General features: G+C 36.0%; 1 protein-coding gene across 3 annotated transcripts in view; it reads left to right on the top strand.

Moving 5' to 3' along the window:
• The window catches only part of LOC150103013 (DNA-dependent protein kinase catalytic subunit-like), an 847,149-nt gene that overhangs the window by 755,425 nt on the left and 72,105 nt on the right, over nucleotides 1–19,619 (top strand). For all 3 annotated transcript variants that reach the window (XM_090397444.1, XM_090397443.1, XM_090397442.1), the window contains one exon: nucleotides 8,256–8,411. In XM_090397444.1, coding sequence (XP_090253570.1) covers nucleotides 8,256–8,411 — 156 coding nt within the window. The remainder of the gene's footprint in view (nucleotides 1–8,255; nucleotides 8,412–19,619) is intronic.

The raw sequence follows: 19,619 nt of genomic DNA, 5'->3' as shown, positions 1-19,619 counted from the left end.
ATCATTCACCACTAGACACATACCATGGAAAGGTTCAGAGAAACTTGTGCTATTACCCTTGACATTTCCCAAGTTTTAAACTGTGTGGAATCGAGGCTTGTTAAACAAATTGCCATCCTTCGATCTCCCTGTGATTCTCTGTAATTGGATAGCCAGCTTTCTCTCTGGTCATTCTATGCAAGGCATGGTATATGGCTTCCTCTCTTCAAGCTTCACCACCAATGCTGGAGTATCTCAAGGCTCTGTCCTATCACCTACTCTTTCTCCTGTACATAATGACCTATTCACAATAACCACTAACCCCATCCACAGCTTTGAAGATGTACTCTTCACTCATCCTGCTCATTTGACAAACCATGCAGTACTGACAACCCAGGCTACAAGATCATCTCCAACTACTGCCTTAAACATTGATCTACATACTATCCTGCAATGGAGCGAGAACAACAAAAAGTAAAACACAGTCTTACCTTTTCTCGTGCAAAAGAGATTCCAGCTTACCTACCTTTACCCTCAGTAACATACAAATTACCAAGCAAGATCAGATCTCTTTGCTTGGACTAACATTTATCTCCAGTCTTTCCTGACACAAACACATCATATCAGTGACCTCCTTAGCATCCAAGAAACTTGGCATTCTCTTTCATTCAAGAGCCTATTTTACACCCAACCAACTCTCCAAATCCATCCATGTTTAGAATACTCATATGTTTGGGATGGTGCACCTAAAACTTCCCTTAAAATCCTTGACTCCATCCAGAGGTGGCATCAAGGATTTTAAGGGAAGTTAGGTTCGCAGATGATCACTCTCTTACAGACTCAGTTCAACCTCTATCTCACGGGTGCATTGTTTCAGCACTCTGTCTGTTCTGCAGGCACTTCCATGGTCACTGCTCCAGTGAATTGGCAACCATCATTTCTCCACTTTCTGTTGCACCTGTTAATACAAGAGCTGCAGCTTCCCAGCATCTCTTTACCATACACTTGCAAACACACTGAACCTGCTTCTATTCATCCTTTTTTATTCTGTCCACGTCTGTCTTCTGGAACAGCCTTCCTCAAAAAGTATTCCACAACTACAACCTGCAATCCAAAAAAAAAAAAAAAAAACTTTACTAAACTTCTAGCTTCCTCATCTGCACCCACACACTGCACTGATATGCCTGTAAGTTCCTCCACCTCTTGTGTATGGGTCATAATTTTCTTAAAAAAAAAAAAAAAAAGATATTCAGAATTTTTTTAAGATGATGTGAATCTTAGGAAGGTTATTAGCAATAGTGCTGGTGTTTTGGCTCTTCAGGTGGAATAAGCTGAAAAGGTGTTATGAATGGGTATGTCAGTACAACTATATATAAGGTTTTGAAATTTGGGATTCACAGATGTAATGCTTTATAATCACTTGGTAAAGATGTACTAGAAGAAATGGAGGAAGCAAGGGATCTTGTGCGAAATTTGAAGTTCAGAGAACACATTGCAGAAGTTATGAAGACATTTTAGTGAATTGCTGAATATTGAGGATGGCACTTTCACTACAAGAGATAAGAAGATGGTAGTTCCACGTTATGAAACCTTGATCAGATGACATTTTGATATCTGTGCTGAGATCTAGTCACCTGAATTTAAAAATGGATGCAATGACCTAGGAGAGGTTGCGGAGATGGAAAACAAAAATTATATCTGTATCATACAGTATATATCTTCTATCACCAAACTCTGTAATTTGGTGGATAGAAGATGAAGGGGGGGGGAGTATGATTGAAACATTTAAACTGTTGAAAGATTATTATTATATTGACACTGGGAAGACTTTTCATATGGTAGAATGAGCAGAAGGAACAAAGACAAGGGAGCCATCCCTGGAAGTTGTAGAAGTAATGAATTAGAGGCTAAAAAGTAGCATTTTTTGCATGAACACTGGTAAACATAAAATAGTGTTAGTGTTATTATTTGACACCTCCAGGGAGTCCAAAGACTCATCGAGGGAGAGTGTGCCAACAGCATTGAACGATTGTACCCCTTCCAACTACTAACCGCGCTCAAACTTACTTAACTGAGCTGTTAGTAGCAGAGGCTCTACCAATCAACCAACCTTTACCGGCATGTCTGAGATGATTGCAACAGTGAAAATGACGGATGAATTTAAGGAGTTGTATGATAGACTCTGCATTGTCTAGCATTAAACTTCCAGGATGATTCTAATGACTTCATGGAAGTCAGGAAGATAATAAACATGGAATTATTTACATCCATTAGCTATCTGGATTAATATAAAGACATTATATTTGTTGGGGTGGTGAAAAATCCTATTTATATTTTTGGTAACAATATGAAAGAACTGTCCATCCTTATTTATACATACTGGGTTGGAGTCATTTCAGTTTGGCTAATAACTGGTTATGTGCTCAAGTCATTTTCAGCCCTACAAGCAGTGGTGTGTTGGTAAATGTTTAACAACCGGCTCGCTTTATGAAAAATTTGATTCTTCACAAAGTTCTATTGTATCTTCAGATGTCTTTGTTTCTGCTTCTTCAAATTTTGTCCTTTTAATGTTTAAGAGGTTTCGTTCTATTTCATTTTTCCAACTAACAGCTATCTGCCTTTTCGATGGCAAAACTCTAACCCTTATTAAAAATTATTTTAATTATAAAAAAAAGAAAAAACCAAAATAAAAAAATATATTAAAGAAAATTTTCCTATATTACCTACAACTAACCTATTATCAAATGAAATCCTGAACAAAAAAAATGTAACACTAACATTACCACTTGTAGTCAGTCAAATGACCAGAGACTGTAGCCGTCGTGACGAATTTTTGTATTTATCGATAGTGCAACAATGTTGCATTTCCAAGAACTTAATGTTGCAAGTTCTTGGAAATTCACCGAAAAATAAGGCATTATTGTTTATTCAAAAACCCAGTTCGGGAGTTTTGATAACGTGTTTGTGTTTTAATGAATACAGACGTTGTTTAGTAAATAAAATCGTTTCCAAATTCCTGTTCATAAATTGCGTTTGTGTTTTGTGAATTCTCCTTTATGCATTTATTTTTGATAATAATACATGTAAGTGTTTATTATACAATTTCAAAATATTTACGAGAAAAGTATATACTTTTTCCAAAAGTATATACCACCATTCATCATCTATCCTTTCATAAAGAATTTTAATAACTGACTCGCCCAACTTAAAAACATTAACAACTGGCTCTCTAAATTTGAAAAATTTTAACAACTGGCTTGCACGAGCCGGTCCCAGCACACCACTGACTACAAGTAACCCAGAATCTTATTTGGAGTATGGTCTTTCTGTAGACAATGATCAAGTGCTTTGGATGTGATTATCTTGTCAAAGGACATAATTGTAAATGAGGTGTCAAATATTCTTCCAGTTGCAGAAAATGACAATTAAGTGATTACATGGCTGGTGGCCAGCTATCATCAGAGCTTCTGTAAGGAATATACACTGCTTGGAAAAAAGTCAACAGACACCCACATGGGCAAGGTACATCATGCCACATGACGATTCATGTGTTTGTAGCTGGTATAAATTGGATGAATATGATACCTCCAAGTCAGTGCAACTGTGTCCAAGTGAAATGGTTGCAAGAGAACTGATGGAGTTTGCAAGAAGCATTGTGATGGGATGCCATGTTGCAGGCCTGTCTGTTCAACAAATTGTTGACAAATTGACATTCAACATGTCAGCCGACAAATGGCAGTTTTTATATATTCTCCTCCATGGCATCCTACAGTCACATTCAATGGAGGATAATATATAAAAACTGCCATTCTTCGGCTAACATGTTGAATGCAGAGGTCCGGGCTTTGACTAGAAGACTCACAACATGGGTTTCCATAATTGGACCACAATATGAAAGCCCTATGTTAACCAAACCAACATGCAACATCATCTTCAGTGGTGCATAGAGCATGTAGAAGATGTGGAAGCTTAGAAAACTTTGTTATGGAGCAACGAACGAATCATACTACACCCTCTACCAGCAGATGGACAGGTGTGGGTGTGGCGAATGCCCTGTGAACGTTGCTTACCAGAGTGCATAACCCAAACATTGAAATTTGGAAGTGGCAATATCATAGTATGGCCCTGTTTTTTCTAGTTTGGCATTGGATCTCTGTTTGTGGTGCCATGAATATTGAACTCTGTGAGGTATCTGAACATTCTGGACAATGCAATGTTTCCTGCTTTGTGGGATTTCTACAGAACTGTCCATTGTCTCTTTCAGCAAGACAATGCACCATGTCATAATGCTGCTGTAACTGCAATTTTTATGGCCATGAATGTCACACACCCATATATAAAAAGGGAAATAAAACTGAATGTGAGAATTACAGAGGTATTTCCCTACTGAGTGTTCCTGGCAAGATTTATGCAAGTATACTTGAGAAACGGTTGAGAAGAATTGTGGAAGAAAAGCTTGGTGAAGAACAAGCTGGATTCAGGCCAAATAGAGGCTGTCAGGATCAGATCTTCACTTTACGACAAATAGTCGAGAAAGCATGGGAATATAACAAAGATCTGTATTTAAGTTTTGTCGATTTGGAAAAGGCATATGACAAGGTGCCAAGAGAGAAGCTATTCAATACGCTGCAGTTATATGGTGTCAATGGGGCATTATATCAAGCAATACTTAGTCTTTATTTGAGTTGTGAGTCAGCAGTTAGAATTGAAGGAAGTACAGGAAGATGGTTTAATGTTAAATCTGGTGTGAGACAAGGATGTACATTATCCCCTCTGTTATTCATTATCTATATGGATCACATTATGAAGGAATGTGGTATTAAACCTGATATCAAAATTGGAGATGTTAATGTCAGCTCTTTGGTTTATGCGGATGATGTTATACTTCTAAATAAATCCACTACAAGTCTGCAAGATTCTCTGACTAAATTGAATAGCTGTTGTAATAGATATGGTATGAAGGTCAGCAATAAAAAGACAAAGACAATGAAAATAGGCAGAATCATTGAAAATGTCAACTGTGTTGTGAATGGAGAACCTGTGGAACAAGTAAAACATTTCAGCTACTTAGGCACAATTTTTACTGAAGATGGTAAACTAAATATAGAAATAGACAACAGAATCAGCAAAGCTGGTATGGTGGGAAGTCAATTGAATAAATTCATATGGAATAAGAAAGAAATTAGTCGGAACACTAAATTAGCTGTATACAAGACTGTGTTCAAACCAATTTTAACTTATGGATCTGAGAGCTGGGTCAGAAGTAAAACACTTGACCAAAGACTAGAGACCGTAGATATGAGAGTCCTGAGAAAGATTAGAGGCATGAACAGATGGCATCAATGGCAATATCATATTAAAAATGAGGATATTAGGCAAGAACTTGACATTGTCAGTTTTGTTTAAACTAGTCCAACTGTTACACCAAATTGTATATCGCATACTGTGATGAACTGTTTTTGTGCTCTGAAGATGCTGGATATAATACCAGTAAAAGATCAGCAAATAATTTAATAAATATTAATTATTTTTTTATTACTCTGTGTTGTCATCAATACCGTGAAAATAAATTAACATGTACTGTGAACACGTAAGCCTTTCCATGTTTGAAGAAGCTTAGTAGTCAGTTAGCATCAGTACATTAGGTAGATGAACTGAGCAGAAAAGATGTTGACAGTGCATGGAAATTTACAAGGCAGTATCTGACACAACAATGTATAACTGCATACCAAAGGTTAAGTGAGTAAATAGAATAGGAGTGAAATGGATGAATTGTGAAATCAAGCAAGCTGTGTTGGAAAAGAAAATACAATGAAGAGGTACAAGATGGTTAGTGGTGATTGAATCCATGAAGAGAATAAGGTGCAGGCAAGGAAGGTGACGGGTATGGTAAAGAAAGAAAAAGGTGCAATATGAGAGGAGATTGGCTTGTCAGGCAAAGGTTAACTCAGGGGAATTTTTCTACTATATGGCAAGCAAGAGAAAGAATAATTATGGCAGGTTGATACTAGTGGATAGTTCATGGCAGCAGAAATAACAATTGCAAAGGATATAGTGGAATTATTGAATGAGTACTTTATCAGTGTGTCATACTGTAATCTCCAAGTATTAGGAGAATTGGAAGTAAAAGAATCGGAAGTGTGTCAGGTGTTGATTGGGTTAGATGTTAATAAGGCTGTGGGAATGGATGACATATCACCAAGTATTCTTAAGAAATGTGCACAACAGTCAGCTGTGCCCTTAATCTGGTTATTTAATGAAAGTTTTGCAGTAGGTATGGTTCCTTAGGAGTGGAAAGAAGGCAAAGTAGTGCCGCTCCACAAGCATGGTTCTAGGACAGAAGTTTTCAATTATAGGCCAGTCTGTATAAATGCAGGTGTAGTCAAGCTGGTGGAGAGGCTTATTAGGAATAGAATACAGGACTGGAGTTGATGGACATAGCATGAATTTGTAAAGGGTTGGTCTTGTTTTAGCAATTTACTTGCATTTTATGATAAGGTAACAAGTTTGTTAGATAAGGTGAAAATCATATACGGTGATATTCATGGGACTTTGCAAAAGCAATCGATAGATTACCTCATGATAAGTTAGTGTACAAGCTGCAGAGGATGGGAATAGATAGTGTATCGATTAGGTGGATCGGAGATTGGCTCTTTGAATGATACCAGCAAGTTGTGTATGATGAAGCAGTGTCTCAGAAAAGGAGGGTAACCAGTGGCATGCCCTAGGATTCTGTTCTTGGGCTCCTTCTGTTTAACTTGTTTGTAAATGATATATCATGTGGACTGACTGGGGATCTTCAGTTGCTTGCTAATGATGCAAAGTTAGGGAGAATTATAGGTAGCACTGCTGATGTTAATTCCCTTCAGGAAGATTTGAATAAACTTTTCGCTTGGACAAAGGAGTAGTTTTAATAAGTGCAAGGTGTTGCATTTTGGAGTGCAGAAATATAAGACTGTGCACTATATTGATGGTGCTGTACCTCAGGAAATGGATTAGATTAAGATTTTGGAGTGGTGGTTGAGAATAGACTGAAGTTTAGAGGGCATATTGCCCTCTTTCAAACACTGTTAGTGAGGGCAGCCTTTCCAATGCTGTTAGTGTTGGAAAAATTGCACATCATAGTACTGCTATGATGAGAAGTACTCTGACATGTAGGAATAAGGAAGTGGTTGTGCCACTGTATAAAGCACTGGTCAGACCACAATTGGACTATTGTAATCAGGTCTCCTGGTTTTCAGTGTGATGTGGAGAGAATCGAGAGACAAGTGACTAAGACAATATCAGGGCTTTGGAATGCTGGCTATGGAAAGAGATTGAAAAAATGTGGATTGCAGAGTTTGGTAGATAGGAGGAAAAGAGGTGATATCATAGAGACATTTAAGTTAGTGAGAGGATTTGATTGGATTAATCCAGATGGGATTGTAAAAAAAGTAGATTGAGAGAGGGGAAGAACCTGAGGCATCCTTGGAATATATGTAAGAATATGATGAGGAGGAGTGTGAGGAGGAGATTTTTTACATGAAGAATTGTCAGTGAATGAAATGTATTACTAGAATGTGTTTTTAATGTGAGGAGTGTTAATGATTTTAAGATTCTGTATGAAAAATATATTGTCAGTTGAATGAACCTCCCACAATGAGCCTGCCTACTCCATGGTGAGTGCAATAATAATAGTAACAATAATTAAAAGCCCCTCTTGTTGCACTGCCTGAATAAAGCTGTTATCCTGTTTTGTTTTAGTACTATTGAATTACACTGTGTTTCTTTTACAAAAAACAGCACTGCACTTATTTTTAGAAAAAAGGTTTATAACACTTATGCACTGTAAAAAATGCACTCTCTAATTACAGAAGAAACAAAAATTAATATACTTATCCTTCATTTCTTGTCGTGCTCATGATGACTAAACTCATTCATCCAATGCACTGTCTGCTGATCTTAGTTTAGCACGTATGTATATACTTGACTTTGATGTGAAGGTACAAATATCAACTAAGTTTGTTTTAGCTGTCTTCCTATCTCAAAGGGTTCTTTCATCTTCCTCCTCATTCTTAAATCACTTGTTTCTACCAACATGATCATTTTCTTTGTTACTCACTTGATGTTTTCCAAAAATATTTTTTTAAGTACAGAATGTGTTAGATACATATTCATGCTTCATGCTAAAAAATGTATTAGTAAGATTTTTCTGTCATCTGCAATGCATTAAAAATATACAAATGTATGGAATTAATCTGTTTTATTAATATACTCATATCAACTTTACTTTTCAGTTCTAGTACAAAGCAACATGTTTTATCTTGGCTTGGCTGTAAGCCTTCCACTTCTGTTCTTCAGTGCTATTTAAATATGTACAAAAGTTGCAGTGAAACAGCTGTTGTACAGAAGTATAAGGAATTGTGTCATCTTGTACCAAAAAATTTGCTCAGGTATGTATACCAGTTTAGCAATTTAATGCATTTCTGTTTTTTTCTTTTATGCGGATGCATGGCAAGTTGATATTGAAGTTAAGGAAAAAGTATAGATAATGAATTAAATAGATAATATATCTGCTGATATTAACAGGTGTGTAAAAAATCTGGCTAAAACAGGAATCTGTGCTTGGATTTTTCTTTTAGAGATACTTGTGCCAAATGGTTTCTTCACGCAGTAACACAAGGAAAGAAGTGAATAATATTTTTTCAAAGGCCACAATATTTTGACCTGAAAATTACAGGCCATCATTAGAGGCTAGCTGAATACAAAGTAGAATGTGAACAATGGATTGATTTGAAATAGTGAGAGCTGTGTTATACATTAAACAATGCAAGGCATTACTGAGGAAATGTATTATTAGTTATTAACTGTATTATTAATTAAAAATGTAATAATGTAATTAAAATAAGATTCTCATATACCTTTGATAGTGTAAATAAACCTTTATGTAATGCCAGGAGTATCCGGAATAAGGGAGAGGAATTGGTGGCACAGATAGCATCAGCCTGGCCAAAAATTATTGGGATCACTGAGACGTGGTTGACAAAAGAGGATATAATAACAGGAATAGAAGTCGCTGGGTACAGCATTTTTCGGCAGGATAGGAAGGGAAAGCATGGTGGTGGTGGTGGAGTACTGCTTATGATAAGTGACGACCTATGTCCTCTAAGAATGGAGACTTTGAAAGGCAGTGGCACTAATGATTTTGAAAGTATATGGTGTGAGGTAGAGGTGGGCAAGACAGGATATTTAGTGGGGTGTTGCTAACAGACCCAGGAGCACAAGAGGGTAGGGACCAGGAAATGTTTAGACAGTTGAGTTTGGCAAGTGCAAGAAGAAGAAGAATGATTGTTATGGGAGATTTTAACTACAGTAGTAGAGGAAGATGCATGTAACAATAAAGGAATGGAATTTCTAGAATTCTTGAGAGGCAAATGTCTTAGGCAACATGTCATAGAGGGAACAAGAGGTTCAAGAGTTTTGGATTTGGTTATAGCATCAGAAGAATTGATAATAACTGAGATGACATCTCTCCCACCAGTTGGAGAGAGTGACCATATGGTTTTGACTTGGAAAATGAATAGACATGCAGGAGTATCAAAGAGATGGGAACGTATGTGGAATTATAAGGCAGGTGATTATAATAGTCTAAGACGTCAACTTGGGGAAGTTTCATGCAGGGAGGAATTGGAAGGCCGGGATATCATTAGTGTGTGGGAAATTATAAAAGAATATTTTGTTAGCAGCAATGGTAAGTTGTATACCACAAGTGAACAAGAGGACACAATATGGAGTAAAGTATGACAAACAATATTAAACAGAAATTGCATGTGAAAAAGAGGCTATGGAAGAGATATAAGGAGACAGGTGAAGAGAAGATGCATGAAGAGTATAAAACACAGGCCAGAAGAGTGACTAGTATGGTAAGGAAGATTAAACTGGAATATGAGAGGAGATTGGCCCTAAGATCCAAAGACAATCCTAGGGAATTTTTTAGATATGTGACCAGTAGGAGGAGAAATGACTGTGGAAGAATGATATTGTGGGATAAAAATGGGAATAGAGTGACTGATGCAGAGGACATAGTGAATTGTTCAGTGAACACTTTATTGGAGTATTTCATCCTGGAGGAGTCAGTTTTAATGCTAGAGGGATTGGGCAGGTTTGAGGTACAGGAGGAGAGTGTGTTTCAAATACTGAGTACTCTGGATGTCAGTAAAGCTGTGGGACTGGATGGTAATTCACCACGAGTTTTGAGAGAATGTGCTAGGGAAAGACTATCAATGAAAATCTGGCTGCAGGAAAGGTGCCCATGGAATTGAAGGAAGGTAAGATAGTGCCATTGCATAAGGGCAGTAGCAGACTGGAAGTGTCTAATTATAGGCCAGTTTGTGTGTCATTAGTAGTTAGTAAGATCTTGGAGAAAGTCGTGAAGGACCGCATAGAGCATTGCGCAGATGAGGGTAATGTTGTCTGTGAGAGTCAACATGGATTAGTGAAGGGGCGCTCTTGTTTTAGCAATATACTAGCCTTTTATGATGAAGTTACAAGAGCATTAGATGAGGGAAAGGCATATACTGCCATTTTCTTAGACTTAGCAAAAAACATTTGACAGGATGCCACATGATAAGCTGATATTTAAGTTACAGCACATGGGTCTGGATGTCAGATTGGTCAACTGGATTCAGGATTGGCTGTCCAATAGGTATCAGAGAGTTGTGTATGGTGGGACAGTTTCAAGGAGGCAGAGGGTTACAAGTGGGGTTCGACAGGGCTCAGTAATGGGGCCTATATTGTTTAACCTTTATATCAATGACATTGTCAGTGGATTGCAAGGGAATATTCAGTTGTTTGCAGATGATACGAAAAGCTGGGAATGATTATTAGTAATAGTGCAGATGCGGCAACTCTGCAAGAGGATTTGAATAAGCTAGATAGATGGGCGAATGAATGGGGATTTCGGTTTAATGCAGCAAAATGTAAGATCTTGAGGTTTGGGAAACATCGATGGGATGCTGCATACTCTATGGCAGGAGTTATACTGGAGGAAGTAGGGGAGACAAGAGATCTGGGGTTGATGATTGATAGAAACCTGAAATTCAGGGGACATATTGCAAAGATGGTGATGGTAACACAGAGGATTGCTGCAATAATGAGAAGGACGCTGACCTGCAGAGATAAAACAGTTATCATTCTGTTGTATAAGACCCTGATCAGACCAAACTTGGACTATTGTTCTCAGATTTGGTCCCCAGGATTTGAAGGGGATAAATTAACTGTGGAAAAGGTACAAAGGCAGATAACAAAGATGGTTTCAGGACTGTACAATGATAGTTATGAGGATGGGCTGAGGGAATGTGGACTGCAGAGTTTGGTGGATAGAAGAAGGAGAGGTGATATGATTGATACTTTTAAACTGTTGAGAAGTGGTTACAGGGTTGACACTAAGGAGTTCTTTCACTTGGTTGAACAGCAGGAAGGAATGATGACAAGAGGCCATCCCTGGAAGTTACGAAAGTAAACTGTTTGCAAGCGGGTGAGGAGTGGTTTCTTTGCATGGAAGGTGGTTGAACCATGGAATGCATTGCCTGATGGAGTGGTGAGAGCGAGAACAGTCAATGAGTTTAAGGAGTGGTATGATAGACTTTGTGTTTCTTAGCTGGGGGGGGGACCTTCCCTTGATGAGTCGATAGACTTTGTGTTTCTTAGGAAAGACCTCCCACAATGAGTCTTTTGACTGCATGGAGGCCTGAATAATAATACTAATAATAATAAATAAACATTCAAACAATGGAGTAAGCATACTTCAGACCATAGGATATCATGGTCTGTATCTATTCCATATTTTTCAAAGCCAGATTTCTCAGACTTCCTATTCATTATATATGGTGTTCTTGTATTCTTTTTCCATTGAACATCCAGGTTGTCCAAAGTAGGAAAGGTGGTAGTCACAAGGAACTTGTTACATGCCAGGAAGAGCAAGACGAGAACATTTATTTTAGAAGATGGGAACCATGATGATAGTGTGTTGACTGGAATAAATGTGGCCACTAGATTATACTTAAGAGTTCTAGAAACTATGTTCCTTGATATTTATACAGTCTGCTCTGCTTCTCAGAGCTGACTGCATAACATCTTTTTGATTCCTATATTCCAAGGTCAAATAACAAGGAAACAATACAAAGAGTCCCTATCCCACACATTTCTGGCATCTCAGAACCAATTTCCAGATTTCTTAAGTAGTACAATTTAGTGGCTATATTTATTCCAGTTAACAAACTATAATCATAGTTCCCATCTTCTAAAGATATTGACTGACTGTTCCTCTGTCCATAATATCATGCAGAACTTTCAGTCGAAAAATTACACAAAATCATCACGATAAATATGAAATTAACATATGTTGTTGTTAGCCCATAAAACAAGTGATGCATTACACTTGCCATCCAGTCTTCATGACTGGACTACTTGTATATAGAGGCTGTTAACTTCACATCACTTGCCTTAGTATTCTATAATGCAAAAAACACTCTCTTTCATGTGTATATTGTATTAAGGATAGGCCGCTACTCAGACCAGTTTTGACCTTTATTGGGATCACATTAATGGAAGCCAGATCCAGAATGTTACCAAGGTTGAATTAATACAGAAGTTTATATATTTTGAAAAGTCAGCTACTGGAACAAACTCCATCCCAACATCTAGAAGAACAATAAACCAAACATCAAAAGAATTAAAGATAGGAACTATCGACATAAGGAGTATTAATTGAAAGGAAATCAAACTTGCAGAACTGGTAAAGTAGTACATGGACATAATTGGCATTACTGAGACAAAGAAGACAAAAACAGGTGAGCTCTTACTAAATATAAGTATGGGATGTGTTATTTTTGCAATAAATAATGATTGAGGAAAGGAAGCAATAGCATTCAACACCAATCATGAAGATAAACCTCTTGATTGGAAGGCAGTTTCAAGTAGAGTTACATGCTCAAACTTCAAAATGAAGAAATGGACAATGAAACTTATTTGTGACTATACTCCAACAGAAAGTTCTCTGAAGAACAGGTGGAGGAATGTTTCACATAATTAGATTAGGCAACTGACATAGAGAAAATGGGAAAATTGGTCCTTGTTGAAGATGTAACAGCAGAGTAGAAAATGAATTCCCACACCATATAAAAAAGTTTTGAGAACATTTGCAGAAAAGGACCAAACTAATAATGATGATGAGTATCTGCTGAATTTCTGTTTAGGATATGGACTAATCATTACTAACACCATGTTCCAACATAAAGATGTGCACATAAGGGAAGTTCACATGGTGAGAAGAGACAAGAAAAGAGAAAAATTTGATTGACTAGGTAAGTGGTTTGCAACCTTTTTCCACTTGTGTATCCCTTTTAAAACCATTTCTATAAATTGTACCCCTTTTTTTTTAAAAATAGCTGTTTTTAAATACTGACACTTTTGTTTGGTGCCTATCTTAATGTAAAATAGTGGAAATGAGGTAATGAGTTGAGAAAGGAAAATTACTACACTAAAAGTACAAACCACAGATTTAATTTTATAATATTCGTAACACAGAAATAATATAGCTTCATATTAAATACTGATAATGAAGATCAAGTATTTAACAAACTTTTGATTTATTATTATTAATAATATTTTTTTGTGTTATCTGAAAAGTCTGTAATAATTGGTATATAGATCACTAGCCGATTGAAACATTGTTGGTGAGAACGTTGAGCTTGCTTTGATGCACTTAGTTTCTTGAAATCAGGCTCAAAAGATGCAATGTACAGTCTTAAATCCGGACTTGCATTAAGCTTGTTGTACTTATTTTTTATGAAGGTGTAAGAAGAAAAAGCTCTCTCCACTAGTTCAGTATTAGTAAATTGCAAGAGGTATTTGAGTGCCTTCTCACCGAGCTGTTCGTATTCTTCACTGACATTTACTCAGAAGGTAATAAGATTCTTTCTTTTAAAATCAGAATTTAAAGAAGAATCGATTGAAAGTTCAATTAACTGCTCTTTTTCATTGATTGATAGTTCAGCTTCTTTGAAGAATTCTTCATTGAAGGGATCTGCAATCCAATTGTTTTCTTTTCCACGTTGAGGGAAGTACTTATAAAAGGACACTTAGAGACCTTCCAAGTGACTTAAAATATTCTCTTTCACATTTTGGGATAGGTGCAAGTTATTCTCAGATAAGAAGTTGTACATAGTTTCAAAAACCTCAGGCCGAACTCTTTCAATACATGCTTTCCAAAAGTCCAATTTTTTAATCATTGACTCAATTTTGTCAGTTACTTTGAATATAGTGATTGAGCTGTTTTGAAGTCCCAAGTTGAGTTTATTTATTTCTAGAAAAATATCTGATAAATATGCAAGACTTTGAAGCCAATCACTGTCATGAAACTTTGGAGCAAGACAGAAACAAACTAAGTTCAAATAGCTGTGTAAGTACTTTACCACGAAATAGCCACCTTACTTCTGTATGCAAAAGTAATGTGCTGTGAAGGCTGTTCATTTCTTCATACAGTGCTTTAAACAATTTGGAGTTTCGTGATTGTGACTTAATAAAATTTAACAACTTTTACTGCCTCATCAAGAATGTCTTTCAGTTCACTAGGAAGAGGCTTGGATGCAAGAGTTTGTCTATGAATGCAGCAGTGACTCCATGGTACATGAGGAGCTACTTCTTTACCTTGGCCACGTAGGCCTATAAAACAACCTGACATAGACTTGGCTCTGTCAGTGCATACACCACAACAATTTGACCATCTAATGTCCTTTTCAATGAAATAACCATCGATCACATTAAAAATACCTTCGCCTGTGGTACACTGTCAATGGGTAACAATGCAACAGGTTTTTCTCAATTTCATTTTCTGTCAAGTACCTCTGATTATGAGCAAAATAGATAAATCAGCAACATCTGCACTTTCATCGACCTGGATGGAAAATAATTTACTTTTTTAAATTCTATCTACTACTGCAGCTTCAACATTGTCAGACATATCCTGAATTCTTTGAGACATTGTATTGTTTTAAAAAGAGATAGTATCGATTTTTCAGACATGTTCTTCCCCAAACATACAAAAAACAGCATCCTTAATACAAGGAGAAATTAAATCTTCCACTATGGTGTGGTTTTTACCACATTTAGCTATGCAATAACAATACGGTAGGAAGCCTCAACTGCATTCTCATTGTCTTTCTTTCCTGACGTCATGTATGAAGTTACATTTGGATGCTTTTCTAAGCACTGAAAATAATGTATTTCTTTGTTTTTATACATAGGATGTTTAGTTTCTAAATGTCGCATGAGTAGAGAGAGTTTCATGCAACCGTTGGATAATTCTTCCACACACACACACACACACAAAGGGTTAGGACAGTCATCATCCCCTACAAATGAAAACCCAATTTTAATATACTCTTCACAGTATTTCCCTTTCTTCTGTGTAGTACCTGAGGCATGCACCTTTTTACTATCTCCTGTGTGAGTGCACTCGTAGCTGCCGACATTTGTTGAGAAGTTTTAACCGTTCCTGTTTTCAACCACTGATCCATAACTGATGCTTAAAAATCACTGGCAATAATAACTGAAACTATGTTAAACATTAAATAAAAAAACTACTTGAAAAGAATCACAATTAAAGACAACACACTTACTTATACTCGGTCAATAACTGAACTAATCAAACAGTCTGGCTACGGATGTATTTATATTTTTGGAGAAGCTCTAGAAACGTCGCAAATGGAAGTCAGTGGAAGGTTCGTTATCGCAAAGATCATTTCTTGGTAGCATGCAATTGTTCTGGAAAGGAGGATGGGTGACAAAAGTGGCACATGAACTGTGCATAATGATTGGTAGAAGAGTGGTTTGGGGGAGGGGTTCATAGCCACGCCCTCACCAATCATCATTCACTAATGTGAGTTAGTTTTGAAGTGTCTCGATTAGTGGTGATTCAAACTTAACACTTATTGTTCCATAACTAACATTTTGCATTTTGTTTACTTTACTTGTTTTTCCATCATTACTGATTATTTTTTGTGTACCACCAGTTGGGAACCAATGGGCTGGGTCATTGTTGATGGTGATATCTTCATGCTGGATCAGGATACAAGAATGTACAGAGAATTTGAAATTGGAAGTGATCATTATTTAGTTTTAAGTAGGATAAAAATGAATATCACATTGAAAAGAACAGTATGTGAGAAATTTTTAAAAGAAATTAAAGTTGAGCAGCTTTTTTTGGTAAACTGAGGACTCAACTATACAGTCATTATTTACAAACATTATTGAATCAAAAAATGAAACAGTTCGTAAACAAGAATCAAACCTTGGAGTCTCACTGGAAAACTATGAAAAAAACATTGACTGATTCAGGTAGGGAAACAGATGGTGAAGCTGTCTGCAAGGATAGAAAAGTGAGAACAGCATAGTGGACAAGAAGTTAAAGAAACAGTCCTTGAAAAGAAGAATGCATACCAAAAGTTACTAGCAAATAAATCAGTAGTTGCTCTAAAAGAATACAGAGGAAAATGTAGAACTGCTAAACCATGTGTAAAAGTAGCTAAACAAAAGTTGTGATAAAGCTTTGGTAAGAATATAGAAGATAGATATCAAGAAAGTGGGAAAATGTTCTGAATGCTATTGAAAAGCATTAGAAATGAAGGAAAGAGTACTGTAAAATGAATCGGAGATGATAAAGGTGACATGAAAACTGAAGACAAAGATATCCAAGAAGTCTAAAGTGATTACTTGGAAAGACTGTTAAACAAATCAAGAAGTAACAGAACAGTAGTAGAAGGAGGAATGCAATCAGGAGTACATATCAGTACTTGAGTAGAAAAGGCCATCAAAAAACTTGAAATGTGGAAAGGCAGGTGGCAAATATGGAGATATAAATGTTTTGCAGTGGCTACACTGCATGATTCAGAGGTCCTGGTCAGAATGTCAAATTCCAGATGATTGGAGTAGAGCTCATAGTACCCATCTATAAAAAAAATTAAATAAAATAAAAGGGATAAAGCTGAACCTGAGAATTACAGATGAATTTCTCTACTAAGCATTCCAAGTAAGATTTATGCACACATAGTTGAAAAGAGACTGAGAAAAATTTAACCCAGCTCTCATGCAACTATCAGATCCATAACTTAAAACTTGGTTTATTAAAGTTTGGATCCGAGAGTTGGGTTAGAGATAAGACACGTAAGCGAAGTTTAGAGATCATAGATATGAGAATTGTGATGAAAGTTAGTGGTCTGAACAGATGACATCAATGACAAAATCATATTAAAAATGAGATGTTAGGAAGGAACTGGCAATGTTAGCATTCAAGAATGTTTAATTTTAAGGTGATATGATCACTTAAACAGAATGGGAGAGGAACAGCTAGCAAATCAGGTGTTTTATGCCAGAATGGCAGGAAAAAGACCCAGAAGAATATCAAGATTTGAGTGGACTCATTCATTCAGAAGTGCCTTAGAAGACTGAAATGTTAAATACAGCAGACAGTATTGGAGAGCCGACAAGTAATAGACTAATTTAAAGGAAAATTGTTGATAGGAAATTGGTAATAATGTAAATTTAATCAAGTGGTTATGTCGTAGTAGCCTGTACACCCCTTGAGGGTACATAATATCAGGAAAATTGATGATGATTATATATTTTTCAATATACAAGTAAAAAAAAAAAAAAAAAAAATTAATGTTAAAATATAGCTGTAGAAATTTTTCCACTTGATTATGCAAGAAATTATATCTCTGATCTAGAGTGTTTTTAACAATAAGGAGATATACCTTGTATATGGAAAACATATCTGACTTCTGCATTAGTTCACCTTTGGCATCTTCCTGGGTCTGCCTCCTTCTGATATTACACCTCAATAAAGGTGGAAAACCATCTTGGTAGTGATCCTTCCCTTAATGCATAGCGATATACACATCCAAAAGGAAGTGTACTTTGTATTTTGGGATACTAAGGCAGTTATGTGATGTCAAAAGCCACTATATACAAATAGCCAAGTAATCATGAAGATACTTCATGAAAACTTTGTTTTCTTATACTTGGATAAAGGATTCAGCAAGAACAATATGCCTTTCAAGTATAATTTGATTTGTAACCAAGTGACAAAACAACTATCTCTGATCCAGAGTGTTTTTACTACTTATTACTACTTATATATGGAAAAATGTATAGGCTTTGCATTAATTCATTCTTGGTATCATCCTAGATCTTTCTCTTACCGATGAGATCTGAATAAATGTTGAAACTCTTCTGGGTAGTAACTATTCCCTTAACATTTAGTAATATATACACATCCAAACAGAAGTTTACTTTGCTTAATAGAATACAAGGCACCAGTTGTATATTGTTTAATCACAACAGTGATTAGTCAGGATATGGTTGGAGTGCCATTAATGATTTTTTTTTTTTTTTTTTTTTTTTTTTTTTTTACAACATTGAGTTAGTCATCCTCAGACTGTAGCTGTGAGTTTTCATCCAGGTACTTCTTTTCCTGATATGTGCATTCAATGGGAAATTGTTGATATGAAGTAATGATGTGAATTTTTCAGATAAATCATTTTAATATCCTGTATAACATAAAAAGTTTATGATCATTACTAACTTTCTTATCAATAAAGTTTCTCCAAATTTTGCATAGGATATTTACTGAAAAGTGGCGATATGCAATTCTTCAGGCAAGATCACTACTTTTTGTAAATAATGATTTAATAAAGATAAGCAAAGATAATCCTACAACTTTTGTAAGCCATCAGACTTATGTCATCAGGGGTATTAACAAAAGTTCTACAAAAAAAAAAAAAAAGACTAAAAAAACAATTAATTACACATTAGATATTACTAGAACTTCACAATTGGTACACCTAAATTAGTAACCAGAATAAAAACATTAAATTAATTACTATAATGGAACGTGCTGGAACAATGCTGTTTTGTTTGAATTTCACTTAGTTATGTTATAAATTAAAGATGCCAAGAAATTATATTCTTGGTTTAATCCTTTGTAAGCAAATCAAAATTTGTGTGTGAAATAACATCACGACTGAGCTACCTTTATATATAGAAGCTCAATAAAGAGTTCAACAAAGACCCCAGTATAGGTGAAAACAAGTCTGGGTAGTGGCTCTTCCCATAATGCATAGCATTATACATGTCTGTAAGGATATGTGCATTGCATTGTGAGATACTAAGGCAATTAATGTGAAGTCATTAGCTTCTATATACAAGTAGCCCAGTTGTGATGTTACTTGACATGCAAATTTTTATTTGCTTACACTTGGATAAAGGATTAAACCAAGAATATAATTTCTTGGCATCTTTAATTTATGGAACAATGCTAGTTGTTCTTGTTGTCACTCACATTCTGTAGCATTGCGTGTCGTATCCTAAACCTGTGGCAGTTAGATTTTAAATGAAAGCAGACCAAACTTGGTGTAGGTTTAATTTATTGTAAAACAGCTATGATCAATATAAGGCATTTTTGTTTGTTGCCAAACTATTTGATGATTGTGGTAGTTGTATGGAATCCCAAACCTGATTTTGCTGTCTTCTTTTTTTTTATGTCTCTTATGTGTTCAGACATGCAAATCTCCCCCAACTTTCCCATCTGGCATATATCTGTA

Source organism: Typopeltis vanoorti, chromosome 9 (genome assembly GCF_054136105.1).
Source record: "Typopeltis vanoorti isolate ZY-2024b chromosome 9, IOZ_Tvanoo_1.0, whole genome shotgun sequence".
In the NCBI taxonomy this organism is placed as follows: domain Eukaryota; kingdom Metazoa; phylum Arthropoda; class Arachnida; order Uropygi; family Thelyphonidae; genus Typopeltis; species Typopeltis vanoorti.
Note: the sequence above shows the minus strand (reverse complement) of the source record. Positions and strands in the feature narration are given on the sequence as shown.